The 20,970-nt window shown below is 38.8% G+C and overlaps 2 protein-coding genes across 3 annotated transcripts in view; one reads left to right on the top strand and one right to left on the bottom strand.

The window, feature by feature from the left end:
- Nucleotides 1–10,237, bottom strand: part of shtn3 (shootin 3) — a 37,260-nt gene extending 27,023 nt beyond the window's left edge. Inside the window, exons 1-2 of one of the 2 annotated variants that reach the window (XM_065958898.1) lie at nucleotides 9,933–10,237; nucleotides 1,596–1,656 (exon numbers count right to left, since the gene is read on the bottom strand). In XM_065958898.1, the coding sequence (XP_065814970.1) occupies nucleotides 1,596–1,656; nucleotides 9,933–10,004 (133 nt within the window). In that variant the 5' untranslated portion in view covers nucleotides 10,005–10,237. The remainder of the gene's footprint in view (nucleotides 1–1,595; nucleotides 1,657–9,932) is intronic. The other variant, XM_065958897.1, reaches the window with a different exon arrangement.
- Nucleotides 10,238–13,451: 3,214 nt separating this feature from the next.
- On the top strand, nucleotides 13,452–20,582 carry gm2a (ganglioside GM2 activator). Its single transcript, XM_020649721.3, has 4 exons — nucleotides 13,452–13,711; nucleotides 15,226–15,378; nucleotides 18,168–18,350; nucleotides 18,675–20,582. Exons 1-4 carry the CDS (start codon nucleotides 13,601–13,603, stop codon nucleotides 18,828–18,830), a joined length of 603 nt encoding a protein of 200 aa, XP_020505377.1. The 5' UTR covers nucleotides 13,452–13,600; the 3' UTR covers nucleotides 18,831–20,582.
- The last annotated feature ends 388 nt before the right edge of the window (nucleotides 20,583–20,970 follow it).

Consider the following 20,970-nt stretch of genomic DNA (forward strand, 5'->3'; position numbering starts at 1 on the left):
CAGGACCGACAAACTCATAAAACATCAACCCCATCAGATCTAATTGTAATAAATATGTCCTCTAAATTTAAAGAATAAGACAACATTTTTCAGAGAAATAGCTGAAATGCTTGCAGTCTTTTTATTTTATCTTCAGTCTTAAAGTATAAATATAAAGTCAGATTAATTATATACGAGGAAGTCAGGGGTTTTCAAAATAGATCTCTATAATTTAAACGTTAAATGCTGACTTTTTAAGACATGTTTGGAGGTTGTTAAGTCTTCTACAGACACGTAAAGTCTGTATGAATTCTGTAATATCATCCAGACAGTGCATCAATTTATTTTCAGCCATTATTGATACAGTCCTAAATCCCGCATCTCCATTTACATCCTCTGTGAAACAAAGCCCGCCGAACATTATCTGGAGCATAACACTCGTATCATCTGACACTATCTTCTACAAGCTTTAAAATAGTGTGGATAATAATGTATTAAAAAAAAATGTAAATCTTGTTCCTTCTCTTACCTCTGTGAATAGTCATGACTGAAACCAGGAGCTGCAGCGCCTCCCTCACAGTGTATGATTGATGTTCAGCTCCTCACAGAGTTAAATCCCATGTTAAACTCTCCAAAACAAAACAAAAAAAGCTCTATGTCTGTAGGCTAAATAACCTGACTGTTGTCATAGAAACAGGGGGAAACACCCCCCTCCATCCTGTCTTTAAGCACACCCATTCAGAGGATAGGGTGTTGTGATGTCATGACAACAGAAGACGGGGGGGTGGGTAGTGAAGGAGGAGGAGGCAGGCAGTGAAGGTGTCAGCTGTCTAATTGGAGGCGGGATGATGTGTCCGCCTTTTTTCTACCTAATATATTTTCAACGACATCAAAATCTCCATCATTAAAAAACCAAACATTATATAGAGTCATTATAAGTGATACATATTTTGGCCAAAATGAAAAGCAAAGCTTCATAAAAATGAAGCCAACGCAACACTGGACACTGGTTCCAAAAGTGCAGAAAGTCCCATGTGGACAGGTCCATTTTTACAACATGTACAGGGTAAATGGACTTGAGCTTGTATAACGCTTTTCTAGTCTTCTGACTTTTCAAAGCACCTTTACAGCGCAGGTCACACCTACCCATTCACACACTGATGGCAGAGGTTGCTACTTTTAAGAGACCATCAGAAGAAATTAATCCCATTCATACGCATTCACACGCCACCGATGAAGCAGAGGGAGAAAATTGGGGTTTAGAGTCTTGCCCAAGGACACATCGGACATGTTGCTGCAGGATCTGGGGATTAAACCCCAAAACCGACCCTGGTTTCAAAGAAAAAAACTATTTTACTCTGTCCATCCTTACAATGTCTAATTTCTGTATATATAAATGATTGGTTATGTACTGTAAGTCATGTAAGTTTAGAGGTTTGGTGATAGACCTAATGGGTCCAAATAACCTTATTGTAACCATCCTTACCAACTTCTAAATGATTCCTTCATCTTCTTCTGGATGTTTTATGTGAGTATGAACGCTGCTGCGTGTCTAGGTGTGTGTAATACAGAGATGTGTGAGGAGTGTGAGGAGGCCTGCAGGAAGTTGGACTTACCTCTCTTGATGTGTTTGAGCTGTCTCTCGGCCTCGTCTCTCTCCTCCGTCAGTCTGTTGCACTGCAAGAGCAGACGGGTCAATGCATCAGATCACGTTCCACAACACACTGAATATACAGGTCACTGATACCAGGAGGGTACGATTACACACAAACACACACACACACACACATATACACACAAATGCATGCACACTGTGAGTCAGACACAACCACAACCTATGATGGATGGCCCACCCAGACAGCGCTGTTTCATACAAAAGCATGTTAACTACAGTTTAAAATACAGAATGGTCCCTAATTGTGCGAGTGAATATTAAAAACACACATCTGACTCTCGACCAAAGAGGTTGATTGGATTTTAAACAAAGTTGGTTATGGATCTTTGATCTCAGTTTTTCTGTGTAAATGGACACTTTACTTAAGATCAGTGGTTGAAATGTTCAGACATTTTACCAAAGTAGAATCAGTCTCATCACACTTTTAACAGTCCACTGTGGGGAACATTCAAAATGCTTCTCATGAAATCTTCAAATTCTCCAGAAAAAAAAGAGATTAGGAATATCTTTCTATCAGCAGCTAACACTTCTTTTTTCAGGAGACCAGGAAATCCTACACTAGAAGATTACTTACTTCCTATCTTCTCCATATCAACATTTATTTCTCTTGATCCCTCTCCCTGCCTCGCTCTGTCGTCTCAAAATGTTGCCGCCCTTCGTTTTAACACTAATGGCCCATCGCTTCTGATAACAGACTAACTTCTTCTACTCCTGGCGTCTTGACAGCTGCCCTACAAAAATGCAAAAAAAAGCTGCAGCTTCTCATTTTCACACCAATAGATTCTGATATTAGGATCAAGTTTTGTGCTATATTTAGGACGAGCAGCTATGAAGAAAGCCTGGTTTGGACGTATGAGGGATAAAACAGCAGCAGCAGACATCACTGAGGTTAACAAGTGCAAAACTGCCGTCAACACCCAAAGACATGTTGAGGGTTGGTTTTTAACAACCAAGCTAGACCTTCTGTTGAACTTAATGCTGAAAATCTAATTGCAGAGCTTAATACTCAGCAGCTATGGCGCAATCCTTTTTTTCCCTAAGATCTTACAAGGCAGTGGTTCTCAACTGGTGGGTCGGGACCCAGAGGTGAGTCGCGGGGCTATTTTCAGTGGGACGCAAAATATTTGTCTAAAAAAAGTCTGTGAAGCGCTTTTTAAACATTTTGTTTTGTTCGGTTTCTTGCTTCTGTCACATGTTTTGTACTGAGTGAGGTCCAATTTTTCAGTAAAAAAAAATCTGATTGGTCGAAAAAATATCAGAAATTTGGGTTGGGAAATTTGCATTTTCACAAAGGAGTTTGTGGTGGGTCCTGAGGCTGGACGAGTTGAGAACCACTGCTATAAGGCATGCACCTTTTTGCTTCAATTTGTCAGTTGCAGAAGTTAATGCAGATTTCATTTACTTCGTTTATACGCAACAGCAAACTATATAACTTGCTAAAATGTCAACAGAAAGCTATTCTACTGAAGGAAAACTGACGTAGACTATTAAAGCCTATGGCCAGAGAATAACCTGGATCTTAAATGGTCCAGAAAACCTTTCATCTTATTGCAGTCGGTTTTAATTTAAAAAGGCAACAGATAAAGCCAAGAGAGGAAAGCTTCATGGCTGTACATTTTTCTGCTAATCCCCAAACTTCATTTTAAAATGCCTGTGATCCCTCAGAGGAGGAAAAATAAAAAAAAGATAGAACTGTTCTCTACTAAACTAGATGAGTCTTTGTGGGGAATTTTCAACCTAGGGAAAAGCTTATTTTCCCTTTCCAGTTTAATGTCAGATTTTACAGGGATTGGCATCATCTCATTAGACATTGGTCAGATCTTTTCTTAACAGGACAGAGACATACGGCGGCACATAAAAAGACCGCAGTCAAAACGTAGAAAATCTTCTTCAGTGCTGCCTGCTCTGCACACGCTTCATTAACGAAAGTAATTGGAAATCCTAAAGCATTCATTGACCTACTGTTGCAAAAACAGAGGAAAATAGAGCAATTGTACATGAGTTCATATCATCTTTGAACCCAAAAGGACAGGGTATCTCCAATTTTATTATCAATGTAGTGAAAAAAATCACAATGGCCCCAATGCAAGTCAGACTGGCCAAGGTCTAATAGGTAACAAGATGCTTAAATATTAATAAATCTAATATTGAAGTTGATAAATCAAATATTGTAGCTTCTTATCATTGTTACCTTTTAACCCCACTCCTTTTTTAGGGTAGTACAGTGAAAATTGTGGTCATTGGTAAGTGCTTCTTTGTTTTTGTTGCCATTATTTTCTGATAATACTGTACAGGTGGCTAAATGCATTGGAGTGCAAAACAAATTTCACTATGGGAACAATAACAATTTGAGTATCGAATGGTATTGTATTGTATAATATTATATCTAGAACGTGGGAAGAGTTGCATTTAAATTGTAGTTGTTAAGGGTAGTTGACTACCAAAATGGAAAACAAGCCACCTTTTATCATTTAGGCATTAGGCAATAATGGCTTCAAGATGCAGACAGCAGGGTCTACATCACCAAGAGGATGAAAAGGACAGAAACCTGGCAGGGTAGGAGCTATACTGATTGATAGACGTTCCATCCTTGGTCTCTAGAGACAAAAAAATGTTTGGCTTCTGCATTTTGTGTTAAGAAATCAATGGTTTGGCATCAAAATTATTTTTTTTTCCATTGATCATAAAAGTTACGTTTTTGAATAAACCTGTCCACTGCATACCATAACTATGACTGTCTTCTGAAGCTGTATCCTGAACGTCCAACACCCAAAACCGACTTTTGCAACCACCAAAATGGAAGTGATGTTGCCATGTTTCTTTTTGCAAGCTTGTCAAACCTTGCAGTAACCAAGGAGGACTTTGGAAAGGTCAATAAGAAATTGACTTATTTCTTAGCTGTCTTCAGTAACTACCAAGAAGATGAAGCATTAGCAACCCTCCAGAAGAAAGAATGCAAACCAGACTGCCAGGTTGCAATCTGCCTCAATATTGAAATCAGGCAGTCTGTCCAGGTGAGCTCAATCCTCCAGATGTCCCCAGACTGCCCTCCAGGCTCCAGTTAATCGCCCATTTATATTTAAAGGTCTGACGTTTCATTTGAAACCTACAGTCTGTGTTTGGCTTCAAAGACTAGGTCCTAAAAATGTGCTATAATTCTGAGGACTCAGCTGCAGTGTGGGCTTTACTGACTGCAGGACCATGAGCTTTTTAATGACGCATTCAGGTACTCTCTGGCTTCTTGTAAAGCCTGTAAAAACCCCTGAGTGCCCATACTGTATTTATCAGGTCTTTGCACTCAGGTGGTCATCAGTCACAGGTTAATAAATAAGACCAGGCTGACCAATAAAGAAGTCACTGCCGGATGAAAAACTGTAGTTGTTCTTGGTAACGACCTGGATGTATTATTCAGAACAGGCTCATAGAGACAGAGAGGTTTTCATTCATTTGAATGAAAGTCTTGAAGTCTTGTATCGTTGAACCTTTTTACATTTACAGCTGCTATCTTTAACTCAACTTCCTGACTTTTAGGATATTTTGACCAAATGAGTTACAAAGAACAGAATATGAAGCACCTGAATGTAGTCTTAAGTAGTCAAAGTCTGTACGGCTCCATTTAAACCTGGTGTAAACTTGTGGTACCTGTATGAATTACAAATCCCCAAGTCTGTCCAGCTTAAAAAGCATTTTCTTATACTGCCATCATCTTATTCTGTAAATTGGTTAGATGAGACTGGCAGACTTGTCAACAAACATGATGCTAATCAGGGTATGGTTGTTGTTATTTCTTTTGTAAGGAAATACAAAAAATATCCCCACTAAATACTTGCAGATGGTGTAACTGAGATACCACAAATGGGAGAGGGACACAAGAACAATGTGTACAGGATATCATTATTTCACTGTACGGTTGACCTTTCTTTTCAAATATTTCATCAATGTCATGCCATTATTCAACCCTGTAAGACAAATCATTTAGAATTCTTGGGTTAAGGCCAAACATTTTGGGGATCACTGTAGACAGTTAGTCAATCATTGAGTCCAACTTGACACGCCAAATTTGGAGAAATCCCTTCCAGCCATATCAGCAATATTAAATTCAGTAAAATGGGATGGACTGTCAGACAGAGGGACAACACCTTACCGGCCTCCAGTCATGGCTTTTATTAGAGTGGACGCATAAAACAAAGCTACTGCAGCTATTTGTAGATTTTACCCACACCCTCAAGCTAGCAAAAAGAGGGCAGGGACAAACAGGGGAAATATTTCAGGCTGGGAGTTTGACTACAGGCATACCCTGTCCACATGAACCAGTAATTATGTAAGCTAACTGTGTCCCTAGTTCTACATTTCAAATTCAGTTAAAAACAGTCACTACAACAGTATAACACAAATGTTTAACCTAGCTAGCTTAGATTCACTCCGTAGCTGTGTCAGAGTAACACGTAATGTATGCCCTTTCATTAGCTTGAGCTTTTTTTTGACTGGATTAAAACACACTGCCTTCAACATTATGTGATCACGCTGTTACATTCATTATGATTTAATTCCTTCACAGAGAGACATGTTAACTGTGAAGCCGACTAGACGCCTTGTCACACTGTTATTAGCCACCCCTAAGCTAGCCATGCTTGGTATAGTGAAGACTAACCTGGTCCCTTACTACTAAACATGTCACTTATTTTGAAGCACTTTGCTGCATCTGTGGTAAGGTCCTTTCCTCCCTCTCTGCTACACCTTTCCTTGTGACCGTTCATTTAACCTGGTAATAAAGTTGTCAATGCCAGTTAAGAAGCAGCAGGTAGCCGGTTGCTTTGTGCGTCACACGGGATGCTATGACTTCATTTAACAGACAGTGGCCGGAACACTACGGCAACTAGCAGAGCTCAATAAACCAACCCAAGAGTTACACTTGCATAAGATGATGCGTGTATTCAGAGAGGTCAATTCATTCATTCTTGCTGTTCACATTGACAGTTTACGGCAGATCTTCCAATAGATCCTCAGGCCAATGGGAAATGTCCTGGTGCTCCCGACGTACGATCCACTCCTGAAATCAGGTGAAATTCTGTTTTGGATTCCTCATAAGAATGGGATCAAGCTTTGTGGAGTACAGTTACACCGGTCTGAGATCCAATCTTTAACACTTTAACATATTTCATTTACACCTTCTCCTGTTCTCTGTACAGTATCTGCATTCAGATTTGTTGTTTTGGAAGGCGTAAATGAGGTGATTGACTTAAGAACTACATTTTTGGGCAACATCCTTTGATTGAGGAATGATTTAATCTTCCCTACAATCAGATGGAAATACTCAAAATGTGTATCTCATAAGTATAAAAGCACAGTTACTATATACAACAGTGAAAATGTGAATCAAACCCTGCACAAACTTTGAAAAGAACACATTTTTCAAACATGTTATAGGAGATTAAATGTGATTAAAAACTAAAAGGGTGTAACTGCGACAAAATCAAGGTGATATAATATCAAAAAAGGACAAAAAAGGACAAAAAAAAGGACGCAAGCATCCGTCTCTCTCTCTCCTTCAGCAGCAGGAAGCACTTGGCCCACTTTCTCCCAGCTCTACCTGCAGTCTCACACACTGTCAGCTCAGATTTCCCTCAGGAGCACAGCGCGGGCAGCGGGTTCACTGGCACACAGCGAGGCACTGATGCTGCCAGGATAGAGTGGTTCAAATCCCCTGCGCTGTGCTCAGTGAGTACAGGGATGCATGACTTCACTTTTTTTTCATTTAAATAAAAATATGTAAATCCCCATCTTCTTAGAAGATCTACAGACATGCACAGGCAGACATTTGCTGCTGACATCCTCTGATTTTAAATTGAAGTCAGCAGTAGCTCAGTTTTTCTTTGAATTTTAATGTTATAATGCTTGGCAAGTTCCTTTTTTTTTTCTCGGCTAGTGTTGAAGCTACTTAACAGTCAAACTGCAACAAATCACATTTGAAAATTTGCTTGAAAGTGTGTGAAAACAAAAAGATGTCTGTCGTTGCCATTCTCTTTATCCATGGTATTGGTTTGGTTAAAAAGTACAAGTGATGGTGCAAATCATATAGCTTTCATGTGACGTCCCACTCTTGTGGAACCGCCCACCTGGCGGGCAAGAAGGGCTTTCTACCACTGCGCTATGAGAAGTTACTGGTCTCACTTACTTTGGTTGTCAGGTGATGTAAACACGTGTCGCTTATAGAAAATATTAAATGAAAAAGCCTGTGCTGTGGTTCTACAGTCAACGTTACTTTTCTATGCGGTTTTTAACCTTCAGCCCTCCGCGCTTGTCACCTGACTGAAAGCTATGAATTGCACAATGTGCCCTGTATATGTTTCATTAGCTTAAAGTGAAATATATCAACATTTTTCCTGTCTAATGGTCTGATCTTGGCAGTATAAAGGGCCCACAAATGGTACTTTCTGTATTTTTGAACCTGGGGGGACAGTATTTTGACTTTCTTTCGTTTGTTTTTGTCACTGTCATCCTCAGATTGTTATAAATTGTATCCAACAACATGACAGAAATAATCCCTAAAATGATAAAAAAAAAAAAAAAACGTTTTCATTTAGGGAAATGGTAAATTTTTTCAAAAAAAGCCAGAAACCGCTGTATCGTTGCTATTTTCCAAACCGACTCAATCGACAAAGATTGTAATATTACCGTGCAGAGCATTGGAGTTACTGAGCTACCACGACCTTGAATGGTTACTTTGTTTGCACTTCACAGCCTTCATGAAGGAAATATATACCTATTTGGTTCTACTCCTATTTTTAATGCAAAGGTCAAATCAAATTGAGTCCATTTGTTTTATGTCGGTCAATGGAAATAGCATGGGAAAAACACACTTCAGGAGTTTGGGGTTCAATTACTGACTAAGCAGCTAGAAGGAGAATAGGAATGGGATACATTTGTTAAAAACTGAAGAGGTTGCTAGCTCTATTCCCTCTTTGTAGGTCTATGGTCAGAGCAGGGCACCAACACACAATGGATAATTAAAAAGCAGTAACACAGATGGAGGATGGGAAAGAAAGGTAAGGGGTCCCATTCCCAATGTCATGCAACGGAAAGATTAGGAGTCTATTTCTCTTTCTGTGGGTCAATGGACAGAGCAAGGCATTAACACTATTCTAGGGAGCAAGACACTTATATCATACCAACATGGGCACGATGTGTCATACACGCAACACATAAAGCAAGGAAGGATCGCTATCTCCATTATATTTTGAAGGAGCCAAGATCAGTTAGGCCTATATATATATCTGATGGACACCAGGTGTTTCGGTACTTGTTTCAGCTTTCAGCATCCGAGTGGCAGTGTCACAGTAGCCTACCTATTAAATAACAGGCTAACTGAAATGATCTGGTAAGCAAACTGAAACAGATTTTGCTGGTTTAGGTGCAAAAGACATGGTTGGAAAGAATGCCAAAACTCGCTTGAATTGATCAGTTGCATGGTTTGCATCGCACTGATCAATATGTCAGTTCCCTGCTTTGCTTTAACTGTGACTGTAATTGTACAACACCCAAAATCTGCTTCATTTTGATGTTAACCCTTAACACACCAGGGGTGGAGGGTTCAGCTCCCAATGTAACCCAACATAAAGTACTAAATAAGCAGGTTTAGGGGGTTGATTTTGGACTTAGCATAGGCTATTGGTAAAGGTGAAGCCAAACACCAAAAAACACCCCTCCCTTTGTGTTTAAATCCATGGTTTATTAAGTATGTTAAGTAGCCTGGAGCATCATCACTGAAAACACTCCTTATTATCACCAAATCAGCAGGCAGTTAAGGGAGTAATGAAGGTTAACATGGATGGACAAGTGAAAGTAGTTCTTTCAAATCTCGTTTAAACCTGGGGTGAGGCTTTTTCTTTTTAATGCATGAAGTCATTATGCAGCCAGATTATCAGCGACACGTTGCTCTTAAGGATTAAAATACAATTAGAAACCATGAACATTATCCATTAAAAAAGATCTAAATCAATCTCTAATACAAATTGTTGTGTTAGGTTTCGTCTCCGCTTAAATGGCGAGAAGATCTACATTTTTTTTTAGGGAGGGGTCCGGCTCTCTGATGTCTACAATAACCTGCAGGAGACGCCGGCCGGCGATTAAACCGGCTTAAATAAACCTGCAAAATGTCCCATCTGCCCGTGAAACACACACACACAGACCCTTCTGGGCACTGGGCAGTGGTTTACACGCAGTGTAAATTGGATTAAAGGCTAATAATTGAGTAATTCTACGTGTTTTATCGGTTTACCTCCGTGTGCATGTGCGCGTCCCTCTCCTCCTCGCATCCCTCCATCTGCGCCGATGATGAGCAGGGTAGCATTGTCGGTAAAAAAAAAAAGAGTGATTTAATAGTCCCTTTTCCGCTTTTTTCTTCTCAAACGAGGTTATTAAAAACTACATAAAGCTAATCAGAGGTCTTTTCTAACAGCACATGTCTGGATCCGAGCCCATCTTTCTTTTCTTTTTCCAAACACATGGGATGGAGAGGAGCTCGGTGCGCTGCTGCTGCTGCTGCTGCCGGCGGACAGGACCCTCCTCCTCCTTTCACAGCATCATCTGGCTCCCCCTGCACCCCTCCTCCCTCCTCTTCCTGCTTCCTTCTCTTTCTCCCCTCTCCATCCTGCAGGCATGTGTACAAAGAGATATAGTCTACGGTGGCGCTAAAGGTCAACTGCACACATATTTAGGCTTCATGATCGCAAAAAAACATTTCACTGGATGGCAAAAACATTTCACTGGATGGCAAAAACATTTCACAAAACCTCAAAATATTTCAAGAAACGGAATCATTTCACTTGCTGCCAAAAACATTTCACCTTCTGCAATAAACATTCACCTGCTGCACATTTTATCTCAACTGCTGTTAATTATTTTTTACTTGATGCAAAAAAAAAAAAAAAAAAAAAAAAAATTGACTTGCTACATTTTTTTTTTCAACTGCTGCAAAGTTATTTCACAAACCTGAAGGGTTACTTCTTCTTGGGGATTGGACTAAACCAAAGTCGTTAACAACAGTCTTGGGTCATTTCCTACAAGCTACTGCGGTGGCTGTCTTTTTTTATTCAAACTTTTACTTTAATTGATCAAAATTCAATTAGATAATTGTACATCTATTATAGTGAAATGCATGTACATTCAGTATGTTAAAGACATCTACTGTAAGTATCAAGAAAAGTATAATATGGAGAAAGCGGCGATGAAAGGGCCCTCGCACACCTGTGCACGTTGGGGAGTGCAGTAGCCACAGGATGTGGGCTTTGCAGATCAATTTGTTGGAAAGTTGTAATATACTGGCTCCATGATAACACAATAATTGTATTAGGGTAGATGTGATCAGGCCATTTGTGTTATTCTTCATTTGAATAATATATGTGACATTAAATGTGGGAGGTAGGACGTCCTCCTTGCAGTAAGTGGCGCTATGACTTAAGTGTACTATTGTTATGTGAATATATTCAGAGCTGGATTATGATCACATAATTATGATGTTAAACATGGGTTACAGAAATGCTCAGAAAAAGTGCAGAAACAAATGAAATGTAGCTTTGTGTAATATACAATAATAGGCATTAAGGACTTCAGCTGAGCTCTAGTTTTATTTTAACAAACCGTGGTGGATTAGTGGTTTCTTAAAGGCCCCCATGGGAGTTGAGTCAAGGTCATAGGTCAAGGTGCGTTCACATGCTTAAGAGAGAGATAGGAAATTTTGAAGTGAGAAAATAAGGACTACCTAATGTATGACAGCTATAAAATACAGTAGCTCTAAATAGTATAATATATTTTTAATGTGAGTAGTATTCTTTTGCTGTTAGTTCAACAGGATTTTATGTGCAATAAGATTTCACACTAATTGTCTCTCTTACATCATGTGACTTAATAATGGGCTTGCTGCTCAGCCTAGCTGGCTACTTGATTATGATCTTTGTAGTAGACTATCAGTGGCCCAAGCAGTATTTAGTAGTATTAACCATCATTTGAATCATTATTGTCAGTCATCTCATCTCAAACAGCCTTCTAAACAACATCAGTACAATAGCCATCTGAAGTACCATGTGTATGCCTATCCAATTCATATACTGACATCTAGCGGCACTACTCTGTAACTACAAGTGATTGATTCTAAACCCATATCAACATAGTGTTCTTTTTTTTTGATAATATGAAAAAATGAGTTGCTTTTGTTGGTCTGATTAACTACAGTAGGTATGCTGGTACACAAAGATAAATAAACTAAAATGCATTATCCATGTATCAATGTTCAAAGAAAGGCCACTAGATGATAATGACTTTGTTTCTTTATCTCATCTAGAAAACAGTAAGAGGCACATATTAACACATTTGTTATTGATACTACAAGAAGTTATTAACTTACTTTTTAACAGGCTACAATAATATGGGGGGGGGGGGGGGTCAAACTAAGCAGTGAGTAAAACTTGTTATAATATTAGTTTGTATTACTTGGCTTTTGGCTCTGCTTGAGAGAGATATTTTATCCCTTCCTTTCCGTAGGTCTTTTTTGTTTACTTTTTTATGTTGTCTACTTTTTACGTTGGTCTTGGACAACATGTGGCTTTCATTCTGCAGTAATAAGAGCTATAGGTGTTTCCGCTGGCGTTGGTCCAGAGTCAGATGTGTTGGACATTTACAAACCGAATCCTGGGATATAAAAACACTTTACTGTAGTCACATGTTTAAAAGGACCAGTTGTGGATCACTTGTCATTGCTCCTCTGTGTAATTAAAGAACAGAATAAACTACAGGTCTACAAACCTATGGATCCTGAAAATGAAAAAAACATTATAAAAAAAAGAGATTTAAACAGGCGTGTTGCACCTTATCATTTATGCACCCACATGTAGCCTATACAACAAAAACAAGAAGCCTAATGATGGGTTGGAATATTACCAGCAAGCTGCCACTGTATTTATTAATTGTATAAAATTAACAGTTTAAAAGGGGCAGGATAAGCTAAGTTTTAACTTCTTCCTACTCCTTTTCAGGCCTGTAAGAGCAATGAAGGAAGTTTAATTTTCTTTTTTATGTTGTGTATTTATTTTATAGTTTTTTCTACATATTTTTAATTACAGATTTTCTTTTTTTATTTCCTTTGCATGTTCGAAATAAAGAAATCAATCGATCTATATATTACGACTGAGCCTGAATATGGACTAAACTAGAGCGTACAGTATCAATCACTCATGTTGACGTCACTTACGTATACTTACGTTTTACACTACGTGAAATAGGAGGCTTCCATTACAATACACATAAAGCCTAGTTGTATTGGGTCAAGATAGTTTATAGTAGGCTGTATTGATTAAGAATAAAACAAGACCACCTGCAACTCACGTTTTTTTTCCTCTCTTTGTTCATGCAGGTTTTGGAAATGTTGGGGGCGTGGCTTGGTCAGGTGAGGCAGTGAGTGCAGCGATACATGCTGGGTGGGGTCCAATTAAACCAGAGCAACAGGTGAATGAAAAATAGCATAATTAAGAAGAAAAAATAGACAAGTAACACAAAAGAAGAAAAACGTGATTAAAAATAAATAACAATACAATCTACATTCATATTCTAAAATCAGCCATATAAAACACAATTTCGCATTTCTCTAACAAAATATTTGAGATATCCCTTTTTTTTTTCTTTGCATTATCCATTTTTTAACCATCCTTTATTTAGGTTATGTAGCCTATTACTAATCACGTGGTCCAGCAGTAACGTGACAGACTGGGCCGGTGCGGAAGTGTAGTTTCTCACGAAGTAAACACGGAAGTAATCTCTGCAAGAAGAATAAAACCTGTGCAGCCTCCCAGGTTTGCCTCAGTGGAGTTTCACTGCTCGCCGTCTTCACAGCGGATACTTTTCTTTGTATTTACTCCGGTTTGTGTCGGTATCTGCGCTCAGGGAGACTGCAGGATGGAGAAACTGAACATGTTGACTCTAACCTTGAGCCTGGTTGTAGTTTTAGTTTTAACTCAGGCAGACTGCAGCAGAAACTCCACATTTAAAAGAGTGAAACAGACACAGGTGAGTCCGTTTGTAGCGCTGCATCACTAATTATCACACAGCCGCAATACAACTAATGTTTTAATATTCAGTCCGGGTTGTTTTTTTTTTGTTGTCCTGTGAAACATTTCCATCTGTATCCTGAACGTGGAGAGTACACAATGTACACAAACAGTCTGCTGTGCTTTTGTAGAGCTTATCTACATAATAGTGTTAATAACTTTAAAGAATTGACTACTTCAATCATTTACTTTGATCACGGAGTAATATTCACAATGGGTTACCAATGACATCATATTTCGGTTGAACTTTTTAGACTTGCGGTGTCTCCAGACCAGGGTGTGGGCAACTGGCGGCCCGGGGGCCACATGCGGCCCCCGTCAGCCCTCAACGTGGCCCCTCAGGTCAATCCTTACATATCAATGAATTGGAAACATTAAGAAAATGTGACAAAATCAGCCGTGAAATCATGAAAACTAGAAATGCGCCCATAATAATATTTGATCACCGGTATATGTTGAGTTAAATTTGAGACATAACTGATTTTTTTTATTTTTTATAATTGATTCATAATTGATCGTTTTTGTATACTACAATTTGGCCCTTTGGCAGGGAGAATTAATTGCCGTGACCAAAGTTGCCCATCCCTGCTCTGGACAGAAAAGTCTTAAAGTTCAACCCAAATATCACTAAAACAAATAGAGCTTGTTCTTTAAACATTCTGTGAGCCACAGCTGGTGACTGTTGCGCGATGTCAGCCTTTATAATGACTACCAGCCTATTGTTTTATAATTAAACTTATATTTTAATAATTACATAAACATATTTTTAAACATTTAACAATTACGGCTTGTAGTTGCAACACCTTTCTACACTGTGATTAAGAAAACACAGTTGCCCCCCTTTGACCTAAATATAGCAAATTGTCTTCCATTAGGTCTTGTTGATCTCAGTTTAAACTCCCCATGTCGTTACAGTGGTGCATAATTAAAATGATTGATGTTGCTTACTGCTACTTTAATTCAAATTCAATAGAAAATAAATAATAATAAAAACTGCATCTTCATGTCTTTCTATGGTAAGGACATTTTTCTGTGAAATCTCATAACTTCACTCTCTTGACTGCCAAAGATTTTTGTGTGTATTCCGACTTTGTATTTCATGAGTTTGCAGAGGTTTGCTTTCGATAAACTAAAGTGATACTAACATTGGGCTGGATTTATGCCGCATTTTAAAATGTACAAATCTACAGACACAAGAACAGATAAAAACAACGAGGCAATACACATTCGCTTTAGTAATTAAAATATATGGAAATTACATTGCAATAGAATGTGTTTAAAGACATTTAAAAGTTGTTAATGGAGTGTCACTCTTCCTGTTTGTAATACACTCCTGACACTTGGACCGGAGTCGTCACACTGTTCTGAAACACTGAATTGTAATAACAAGTGCTGCTTCGTTTGGTCTGATTCTGATGTTTATGTTGTGTGTCTGTGTGTGTGTGTGTGTGTGTCTGTTTGTGTTTTGGGCAGATTTTGGGCATTGACTGGAAGAACTGCGGGAAGCCAGATGCTCCAGCTGTGCTCAAGAGTCTGGAAGTGTCTCCAGACCCGATCTCCATCCCAGGAGACCTGACGGCCTCGGCCTCTGGATCCACATCTGTAGGGCTGGACTCTCCCCTGTCTGTGAGTGCTGTGTCCCTTTCAACATAATCCATTCTCCCATGTGGTCTGTCGTTAGATGTCAGCACTCCTGAGAGTCCTTTAATCGTCTGTTTGATTGAACAGATGCCTTACTCTGAATAAAAACAGGCATCTTGGTAGCTGATTAAAGGATTCGTCTGGTATTTTAAACCATGGCGTCTTCATTGATTATGGCACAGTTGTGGAAGTTCTCCAGTTGATTGCATCATCTGGCAGCCTTGAATAAACAACAGCAGAACGTGTGGAGGCCAATGCACTCTATCTATCTGAGTAAACACACCAAAGGTTATTTTCCCCCTGACACGCTCACATCGTTATTTTAAGTGTCTGCCACCAGACTACACTGACAAAGAGACCACATTCAACATACTGAATGATAGTTACTGGTGTTGATCTCTTAGATTGTTTATGTCATTGTATGTGTTGTAAACTGTCGTAATAGATGATGATACATTTGAGTGTCCTGGCCAAAGACTGGCAGCAGCGCATTTTAACAGCTACAGACACAACACTTACAAAACACGGGTCAAACACCTTCAATATCATTTGAATCTCACATTTTAAAGAGACAAGCTCCCTGAAAACCACACCTTCCTGCAGCAAGAAGTAACTTCTTTGAACCTATTTTCATATAAACTTTTAGGACAAATTATGGCAAGAATAAGTTTACATTGAAAACTGTAGCTCCCAACATTGTTAGCAAACGTCTGTAGACATGCAACTCACTTGTTCTGCATGTAATCTCATGTATTTTGTCCAGTATAGAGTGATGGCTTTGAAGAGAGTTGTGTTACCTCTGGTCAAAATAAAGGAACCTTGAGTATACTCTTTCATCAGGCACTCGCAAGCCACTCCAGTCTTGCAGCAGCTGACTGAAGCAATCTACTTGAAGAAATGTGTCAGACCCAAAAAGTGTGTCAAAATAGTGCCCTGTCTTAAATATCTTTACCATTTAAGCCACTAGGATTGCAAATAAGTCTGTTTGAACATGAGCACAGTTTGACTCCACACGCTGTCTGAAGTCTGAACGGAGCAGGTTGTTGTTTGTCCTCGGCTGTGCTGGGAATGTCTGAATCTGCTGCTGATCCTGTGAGCTTCATGTGAGCGGATCAGGCAGTGCTGCTGCACACAGAGCTATTTGTTTCTTTTCTTTCTCCTTTATCTTTAGAGATACATGATATCTGCTTTAACCGACTACACAGTATTGCACAATAAAAGTCAACATTAAAAACGTTCTCTAAAAGTTCTTGAAATGTCCAAGTTTTGTCTTCGGTGATAAATCAATACATTGTGCAGTATGCCTTAGATTCAACATTAGAGGTCTTATTAATGAACTTTTTTTTTTCTGATTGTGGACTTCATCCTATCAGAAACTGTCCTTTTGATGAGTTAAGGTGTTTCTTTTTTTTTTTCTTCTTAAATCTAGTTCAGGTCGTCCAAAAACGTCTTCTGTTCCACATTAAAACACTCTCCTTGAAGCCTTTATTTCCTGTTAAATCTCGCGATGAGAGGTTTGCAGATTTGATGAACTCTCTCTCCTTCTCTGTTGTTTGTTTATCTCTGCAGCAGAAGTACGTTTATGAGCCACTTTGGACTGTAAAGCTGTGGTCATGTGTGTAAACAAGTGAGGATTGAAAATCCCCCTGACTCAGCAGGTTTAGTATTTTTGTTGTGTTTGATCACATGCTGAGTCTAAAAGTGAAACTGTAAAAGCTGACCTACTGCTCCTCTGAACGTTTAGCCTCTGCTTTCCAGTCAACACTTTAGTTACCCCTACATGTTGGTATATTTTATATATATATATATTTTACAGGGTTGACCTTAGAGCTCAGAACAGGAATCATGCATATTTATTTTAACTTGATCAAAGTTGCATTGTTTTAGGCAAGTAAGATAATCTGTGTGACACACTCAGCTGGGCTGTAGATAAAACTGTGATAAACATCCTGCAGAGAGAACACACAGCACTGTGTGTGAGTGATACTCCTCTCACAACAACAGTCTGGTCACGCTCTGTGCTCTCAGTGTCACACGTTTGTTTCACACACCAGATGATAAAACGATGACTTTTAAGAACTGTTTGACAAACACAACAGAAATACTTCAAGACACTCCTTTTTAAACAAATCAAATTCCTTTATGTTGCCGTCATCAGGAAGTCAAAGTGTTTTGACATCAAACAAGTTGAAGTTTGATGGGCTTTGGAGTCGAGCACAGGTCTCCGAGGGCAACTGCACTGTCAAATCCACATAGTGCAGATTAATGTCAAATGTCCATCTTCAGCAGGTTCATGTGAAAACACATGATGGTGCACAGGGAAGGTCAAAAAGATCAATGTATGTTTTATTTCTTAATGGAGGGACACTTTTACATGCAGGTTGTGCATCACTCATTTTAAATGTTTGCTTCTTGTTATCATATGATATGAAGTTACTGCTGTTTCTATTCTGGTCAGTGAACTAAAATGAGACTTCCTCATAGCTCACCTCAGCATTTCCTCTTTAAAATCTCACTCTACTGTGTCGTCTGTTTCAGGTCTCTTTTTCACTCACTGTTGTTCCACTTCTCCTTTTTTGTTTCACCTCTATGTGCATATCTTGTCCTGTTTTGTATCCGTCAATCATTATATCTATTAAAGGCCAAGGTGAAGTGTGGTTTATGAACTGTGACTTCAAAGGCACGTCACATGTCGCCCTGTTGTAATACTCTTTTTCTTCTTCTACCTGAAAACAGCTCAGAAATGGTATTGTCCTCCTCTTCTTCCTCCTCAGGTGACCGTGACTCTGGAGAAGGAGGTGGCGGGTTTCTGGGTGAAGATCCCGTGTTTGGATGAGTTGGGCAGCTGTCACTATAAGGACGCCTGTGATCTCCTGAACCAGGTTTTCCCTCCAGGTGAGGACTGTCCCGAACCGCTGCACACCTACGGACTGCCCTGCCACTGCCCCTTCAAAGCTGTGAGTCTGACCGCTGTTTCTCTTTTGACATGTTTCTCTTTACAGACACAAAGTAGTTACATCTGGCCTGTGATCTAACCATGTCATACAATATTTATTTAAAAGCACTTTCCATTATATTGTCCGAATGCCTAACAGCCCCATAATACTACCTTAGAAAATTGTAAATGTAATCGATCTGTAGAATAAACTGCAATCAAAAGCATTGCAAGTAGTCAAATTCTCTGATTTTTACTAATGGGTTTTAAATTTGAACATTCACATTTATGAAACGCCACACATCCTGCACAGAGTAACCAGAGAGTCTCATGTGTGTCTCCTCAGGGCTCGTACTCTCTGCCTCAGTCGGACTTCTTCCTGCCCAACATGGATCTGCCTTCCTGGCTGACGAACGGGCACTACCGCGTGCAGGGCGTGCTGGGCAGCCAGGGCAACGAGCTGGGCTGCCTCAAAATCGCTCTCTCCCTTCACTCGGACTAAAACCAGCCAGGGAGAACACGCGGGACGTTCCAGGTCTTTTTGTTTGTTTGCACGTAATCACGATTTTAATTGGGAAATGAAAGCAGAAGTTGCACAGAGTACTGAGATTTATAAACCTCACAGAGGTTGGATGTCAGATGACAAGAAGAAAAAAAAAAAAACATTTGACATGTTAAGCTTAACATGAAGGTGATTTTAATGTGGTGTAATTCCCGCAATCTCGCCTCATTTGTACATTTCTGATGCACCATATAACTTCTTTAATTGTTAAAAAAACAGAACGGAGACCAAAATGACATCAGAAAAGCTTAAAGAGGCATTAGACAAATACAAACCATTTTTTTGTGGTGAAGGATGTGTGGAAGAGGTTTTTATAATATTTTATTCAGTGTAAGCACCGATACAGCTCTACAGAACCAAAGGAATAAAACACTGGAAGCTTTTCAGACTGATTCCCCTCACAATATGAAAATCATATGTAAATATTTTTTTTTACATTGAAAGTGAGTCCTTTCACTGTGTCTGTGAATTCCTGTTGGAGAACGCAAAACAGTCAAAACGCACAGCTCACAATACTACACGGATGTTGATCCTGTGTTCACGATATGATGCTATCAGAATATTTTACAATTTTCTAATTTTTATAAATAAATGAGATTCAAGAATAAATCATATTTTAATTTAATTCTCTGACAATAAATATAAAAAAATTGCTCCTTTTTCTTTATAAATAATAGTAAGATCAGAGTTAGACCTCTATGAAACTTTTGTTTACATAAAAGAAGGATTTTCAAAACAATCCTGAATCAAATCATCCTGAGTCAAAGTGAACATCTGCAGTTTGTGTTTGTGGCACTGAAGTACACAAAGCTATGGATGTTATCAACTTTTTGACGCCTGATTACAAGTGAGTATAAGTAAGCTGATAGCTCCCTCTACTGGTTAAAAAGAGAATTGCAATAAATGTCAAACCAATTTAAATTGTCCATTTTTGTATAGAGCCACTCATGCCAAAAAAGACTGTACTGACATGATGCCGTGACACAAACCCCACCATGTGCCTCACTCTGTCCTGCTGATTCCTCCAGATCACTAAACACAAAAAACATTTCTACACAGCATAACTTTCCCTCTGACCCCTCTCTAAAAACAACAGTGTTATAAATCTCAGTATTTCAGATTTTCTTTGAAAACCTTATAAAGCTCTCAGACATACATTTCAGATCTGACGTCAGATGTGTCAAAAACATGAAGAAGTGTGACTACTTTACCTAAAGGGGAAACAAACATCTGTTTTTTTTAAATACTCTTTAAATTGTTTTATACATTCTATATGTTTTATTTCTCACCTGTCTGCTGGATTGTTTTTGTTCTCTTTTCATTGAATGATTGTTTTTTTTTTTTTTTTTTTTAAATGGGGACTTTTTTGTAAAAGGGGTTGAAGCCGATAAGCTGAAGCTCTGCAGGGAATGAACACTTATCTTTTTTTAGTGTAGCAGATGAGATATTAGATTTGATTGGAATCAGTTTAACTATGTGCCTGTTGAGATCATCAGGAGGAACACACTGTAATGCAATAAACAAAGATAATATTAAACTCACATGTGTTTTATTAGTGAAGAATGATTTGAAACAGCTCATGTTGATTTTCTGCAGTGTCGATGATAATGATGACAGATGATGTGATCAATGTCATTCTGCTGATTCTTTCCACTCAGTGTACAGTTTGTAATAAATATGATCCCACAATGAGCCTTTCTTTGTCTTTTTTTTTTCCATTGAGGATTCAAAGTTTCCTACGTGATAAAAAAATAAATTATATATGATGCATCTTACAAATTAAAACATGAAAACACATACTTACACATCTGTTTTTAACCAGTTTTAGAACAAAAATGCAGGACCATGATCCTGATCATTATATAATACACAAAAACTGTATTTCAATTATGCTTCTTCCACACTTTTAAGTTTGACACAAAACGCTGAAGGAAAATGCAGTCAAATACCAAGATGCCCTATCAGAAAGTAAAGGTGTAGAAGCAGCTCCATGTTTAACCACAAGGTGGCAGCATGTACTCATAAAATACAGCACATTGAGAATCAGCTGTTTCAATGCTCCTGCACTTTGAGAAATGAT

This window comes from Labrus bergylta, chromosome 9 (genome assembly GCF_963930695.1).
Source record: "Labrus bergylta chromosome 9, fLabBer1.1, whole genome shotgun sequence".
Taxonomy (NCBI): Eukaryota; Metazoa; Chordata; class Actinopteri; order Labriformes; family Labridae; genus Labrus; species Labrus bergylta.

Excerpts from the sequence above, each read along its gene's own strand:
- gm2a (XM_020649721.3), top strand. The coding sequence starts at position 13,601 with ATGGAGAAACTGAACATGTTGACTCTAACCTTGAGCCTGGTTGTAGTT. Across the intron at positions 13,712-15,225 it reads AAAGAGTGAAACAGACACAG|ATTTTGGGCATTGACTGGAA; the intron begins GTGAGTCCGTTT and ends TGTTTTGGGCAG. Across the intron at positions 18,351-18,674 it reads GCCACTGCCCCTTCAAAGCT|GGCTCGTACTCTCTGCCTCA; the intron begins GTGAGTCTGACC and ends GTGTCTCCTCAG.